Raw genomic sequence first — 5,889 nt, forward strand, 5'->3', positions numbered from 1 at the left:
CACACACCCACACACACAAAGTTAAATACACAGTGTTGCTTGCTCCCTCCTCTCCTCACTGACTTGTACCAAACTAAAACGACAACATTAACCAAAGTGTCCTAACTTGTGATGAAGTGTTAGAAAGCGGAGAGCGTTAGTAATCAGATGTGTGCTAACCACATTAGTTCTCCTGTGTCTCTCTTAGGCTGGCTGCTCCTTGATCTAATTCAAACTGATTCTAGTGCAGCCTCTAAAACATGCCAGATGTTACTCACTGCTCCACGCTTTATCACCATTTATTTGGCACGGGGAATATTTTAAAATATTTTCTTATTAATCACGTCCCAGCGATCGGTTTCGCTTCTCGTCTTTGCCGCCTCATTCCGGATTCTCGTCATGATTCTTGGCACGGGCGCCAAGAAAACCACTGTCCCAGTTTTTCATTAGCGTCAATCACTCTGGTAAGCGGCTGCTGGGAGGGGAGGAGGAGGAGGAGGAGGAGCTGGCATCAGGATCCTACTCAAGACATTTTGCCCCGCCTCGTCAGAGTGACTGACACGTCTGAGACATGCCGATGCTCCCGTCAGCCACGCAGTCGGTGCTGAGGGGGAACAGGTTGCCCCCACACACACACACACACGCCTGTCTGAGGCAAATCAAATCCACACTCGTTTATAATGCTCAGTGTTTATCTAAATGGTTATGCGCTCTGCTCTGGCCTCAGGAGACACACAGACACACTGTGCATTGTCTGATAATCCTGTTTGTGTCTTGTTTGGCCTGCCATATCTTAGATAAGGCTACAAATCAGATGGGAGGTCCTCCACTACCAGTCAGTCTCAATTCATTAACACTGAGAGTGGAGAGGAAATATTGTCTGGACATAAATGTTGGAAATACTTGTGCAATCCACAGGTAGTGGGGAGATGAACTTTATTAAAATTCCAATGCAATGTAGGGACGTGTTTCTACAACATTGTGATCAAAGACTTAACAAATCCCTCCTATGCAAGGACAAAAACTGTGTGAAGAAAATGAATGAGACATATTCCATGAAGTGCTCCGCACTAAGCTGTAATATTCTTCTGCGGTCTGAATTAGGATTTCAAATGGACCAGAGATATCAAAGTCTAGACATGCTGGATTGATATTATTTGGTCTTCTGCTGCAGTGTGCACTCAGCTTCATCCTCTGTCCAAACTGGCAGAATGAAAATTGATCTGGATGGATTATACGGTGAGGTGGAGATGAGAAGAAAAGAGGCGCTATTAAACCAGGATGTTGCCACCTTAATGGTACGGTTCATCTGGACTGCTCTAAAAAGAGGTCAAACCCTGCTCACCTAACACTCAAGTCTCAGTAGTTAGATTTACATGGACAAAAGTATTATGGGCAATGCAATATATTCAATTAAGACAATGATTAAGGCAAATAAACACAGGTCCCCTGTTTTTGTCTGGTCCAATCTATTTATCTGGTTATTGACAGGTGTGATGCCAAAGCTTTATCCCTGAAATATACTCTTGCAATGTAAAAACACACTACATTTAAATGCTGTTATTTGTGGAAACATGTATACCTATTCTGCATAAGGGTCAGTATTCTACATGACCTTTTTAAAATCCTCTTTAAATGCACATATTTAAAAACAAATGAAATCAGGCTTAGGTCTTTAAATAGCTAAATAAACGGAAAGGTCAGCCAGAAATGTGGGTGTGATAACTGTGGTAAGCTTACAGCTGCAACAAGTCTACTACTGGTACGGCATTAAAGATGCTGAAAGTGTCATTTTCAAAGAGCACATCAAAACTGAGTCACACGGGACCGAAAACTGAAACATCTCGCCACTCCCCAATCAGTGATGTAACAGCAGCTATTTTTCATTATCTGTCAAGGGCAACACACCTCATTTGACATCACGGACTGGGGTATGATTGTGATGGTTTTCTCATTTGCTTTCAAACAGCAGTCTCTTGTTTGGTGGCACAAAGCAATTTCTCTTTAAGCTGTAAAGCAATTTTGCAAATTTCCCTGGGAATCTAACGCGCTGGTACATGATGTAAAATGCAGTGTAGTGTCTGGTTCCAACAGCAAATCTTGTCAGCGATAGTCTTGTTTGTTTGTGGTGATTAAACTAATAAAGTTATGATGCTACAAGTTGCACCTTCCATAAAGATAAAAGGAGATTTATGAGATGCATGTGCACATAATTTTAGAGGATCTAATAGCAACCTTACCCTGAGCCGTGGTGTTGGCAGGGGGTCCGCTGGCGGGAGAGATGGGTCCAGAGCCTGATCGCGACTGCTGGGACTGAGTTGAGCCTGCGGGCGAACCCACAGGGGAGGGAGAGGGCCCGCTCCTCTGGCTGGGGAGGTGGGGAGAGGCGTGAGGAGAGAAGGGGGACTGTCCCTGGTTACTTGCCCCCCCTTGCTCCCCCTGGCTACTGCTGCTGCTGCTGGAGGAGCCGCCGGCGCTGACGGCTGAGCCCAGACCGGCCTCCGTCCCAGTGGGGAGGTCATCAATAGAGCCGGACAGATCCTGAAACGGGAGAAAGGACATACAGATAGTATTCATGAAGCTCACCCAAGCATTTGATGAGAGCAGGAGGCAGATTTAAACGTGAGCTTAGGCAACATTTTTCTGGTAAATATGTGACAATAAAACAGCACTATTGCAACTATTTCAGTTGAAATATGATTGTTTGTCTGAAAGATCAGATTGTATCATCTATAAAACTTGAAGCACTTAAAAAACATAAAAAAGAAGTGAAAAGCACCATTTTTCCAGGCACTGCAGGTTAAAAGATTGAAAGTTCCCTCTGCACATGCACAGACAGTGTTTGACTTTTCTGTGACCTAGTGTAATCAGTGAGATAAAGTCTCTGCAGTTCTGGTGACGGTGGTTAACGTGGCACAGGAGCAAAAACATTACCCACAGAAGAAGCCACTGCTAGACACTGGCTGCCATGGTGAAAATGAATTGTAATGGGCTTTCATTCAGACCAAGGGTGAGTTCATATTACAGCTTTCATTCCCTGTGGTGAGCAGAGGACTGTGTGAATGTGTGTGTGTGTGTGTGTGTTTAGGAGGTACTCCCCCTCCTGAATTGATTCGAGGGAATCCCCACCAATACTGCTGACAGAATACTAACTGTATAAAAGTGTGGAGCACAGGATGACGCCAACGAAAGATAGAAAAGAGACAGCGGCAGAGGTAAAGAGAAGACCCAATGTAATGTGATGTAATGCAATGTGATGGCTGCCTCCTAACTACACATCACACACATTTGGACACACACACACACATGCGCGTTCACAGACTAGCGGCTGTGCCCCAGCTGTAGCTGAATATGGGGGAAGTCACCTGTAAGTGACCCTGGTTTCCTGGCTGGTGCCCGCTTAGGGAGGAAGGGGAAGGGTTGTGGGTGTATGCCAGCTGATCCTACCTGTTATAACAGGCCTGTTGACCCTCCCAGCTTTTCCCACCTGAGTCCTGTGCAACCATTACTGTCACCACAGAATGATATGTGTCTGTGTGTCACCTAGAGCTTAATATGAGGTCTCAAAATCAAAATAATTCAACTATACACCAACAAATTTACAGGGAATGCTGTCACATTTTGTAGATACACATGCAAAACAGATACACAGTAATTCTGCACTTAAATGAGACTCAACACGAGTACTCTTGATCATTTCTTCAGATGTCTGAGCAGAAGTGTGGATGCCAGTGTAATATGGTAATATGTTAATGTACAACTGCATGTGTGTCAGACTGTAAAAGCTACAGTGAAAGCAGTCTCACCAAAATGCACAACAGATTCAGTTACTTCAGGAAAATAGTCAAATTAAAAGATAATGAATACTGGCAAAAAGTTAAACATACTAGAACACAAGAATCAACACTATACATATATGCCAAACCCTGCATGTCTGGAATGCTGTGACTATAAAAATGGCATTTGTCTTGAATTTACACGGCTCTGTCATACAGTCAATTCAGTGTCAACAGTGGCAAACACTCTACTTTTTCTGATTACCCTAGCACCATGTTATTTCATATAAAAAGTGAGACAAACGTCTTCGATCTCTTTCTATCCATGCATGGCTTAGCCTGTGGAACAGACAACCAAGACAGTGTGGCAGTCGGTCCGTGGCTGCTTGTTTTGGTTAATGCGATCTCGGCGGTGACACACAAAGCCTTTGTTTTCCATCATGCTGCTGTGAGTGCCCACCCGCTCTGCCAGCCTGCCAGTCTGTCGCCTGGCATTACCTACCCTCGCTCGACTGAGCACATGGGGCACTCGCTTTCTTCTCTCTCTTCCTCTCTCCCCCTCTTTCTCACCCGTGGTACCACTCCCTGTCTCAGCCAATCAAGTCACCCAGTATTCTGAGCTGAGTGATGTAATGCACTGCCTCCACCAATAGGGCTGAATGTGTTATTTTAGAACGACTGGCTGCCCCGGGTGCTAACATTTGACATGGGGTGGGTTACCATGAGAGCAGGTGTAACCATGGCGATGGCTTTTCCAAAACACCGACAGCTAGCCGGATGTACAGCTAGGTTGTTAACCCACAGGCTAATTGTGTGAATGGATGGGAATAATTGCATTTCACCTAATTGGGTGCTGTTGCCAGCTTTTCCAGTGGCAGTTTAGGGGTGGGAAAATGCGTACCAGTAATTCGTTTAGAGGCTGTTAGGCTCATTTGGATTATACACACACTTGAGCACAGCTGTGTGGCCCAAGACCAAAAAAGTAGTAGCACTACATAACATGAAATGGTGGGAAAGCTTAACACCCGTAGACTATAAAACTGTCAATTGTAAATACCCAATAAACCCATAATTGTAACTTATGGTTACACTACCGTAAAAAAAGTAATTTCACAATGCATTTATCAACACATACACCCTTCCTCCACATGTACACTTAATCCTTGTCAAGGGCCACGAGGCACTGTGTTACCTGGCTAACTGTCTACTACATAGTCATGTGTAAAGAATCGAAGTCAGCCAGCCAGTTAACCAGCCAGGCAGGCATGCGGTCGGACGATCCAAACGCCCAACAATCTGGGGCCCCAATCCAAAGTGGCCCAAATCCAATTTGTTTGGCTCAGGGCTGCAAATTGCTCTGTGCATTGAGTCTCCAAATAGCTGTCAACCACTCCCGCTTGGCGTCCTGTATCACTTAATTCGCTCCTAGAGCATGTAATTGTCATAATAAGAAAAATATTGAGGTGATAATAACCAGTTACTTTGAGATGTCCCCCTCCTGCCTCAAGACACACACACACATAGAGTTGCATATACGCACATAATGGGCCGAGACTGCCATCTACACATTTCACACAACATTGGAGAGGCAGTCGCTCGTGACCCTTCACCTCGCTGGTGTTGGCGCCTGCCTGCACTCTCTCGTTTAGTGTGCCTCTGTTTGTGTGTGTGTGTGACAGGCATACAGGCTGCTGGGCTGTCACAGTGAGACATGCTTGAGCACTGATGCGGCCGAGGGGACAGATGAAGCTACACACACAGACACACACACACACACACACACACACACACTCCCCACCCATCCCATCCCTCACTCATACTTCTGACCTGCTCTCACTGTCACACACATACACACACACCTACACACACCAGCAGGGTATAAGGCATCAGTGTGAAGCAGGGAGCTGTCACATCCAGCAGACTGTGGGCCTTTTTCCCCTGACCATGGTGCTGATGTTGTTTCCTCTCACCACACACAGGGAATTAATCAAAGTTGCTATGGTAGAAGGCACCAAGCGTGTGTGTGAGTGTGTGTGAGAAATGGGTTCTCTGTCTAGACAGGGAGGAGCCAATGGCTGCAGCTTCCTGTGGGCTACAGGAAAGGAGTGCGACTAAAGAAACTAGCCCCCCCCCC

The 5,889-nt window shown here is 45.6% G+C and overlaps 1 protein-coding gene across 5 annotated transcripts in view; it reads right to left on the reverse strand.

The window, feature by feature from the left end:
* LOC118337060 (AT-rich interactive domain-containing protein 1B-like) overlaps positions 1 to 5,889 on the reverse strand; it is a 163,016-nt gene that overhangs the window by 54,510 nt on the left and 102,617 nt on the right. For all 5 annotated transcript variants that reach the window (XM_035673888.1, XM_035673887.1, XM_035673883.1 and 2 more), the window contains one exon: positions 2,220 to 2,520. In XM_035673888.1, the coding sequence (XP_035529781.1) occupies positions 2,220 to 2,520 (301 nt within the window). The remainder of the gene's footprint in view (positions 1 to 2,219; positions 2,521 to 5,889) is intronic.

Source organism: Morone saxatilis, unplaced genomic scaffold (genome assembly GCF_004916995.1).
Source record: "Morone saxatilis isolate NCDOM2014 unplaced genomic scaffold, NCSU_SB_2.0 Contig3, whole genome shotgun sequence".
NCBI classification, from domain to species: Eukaryota; Metazoa; Chordata; class Actinopteri; family Moronidae; genus Morone; species Morone saxatilis.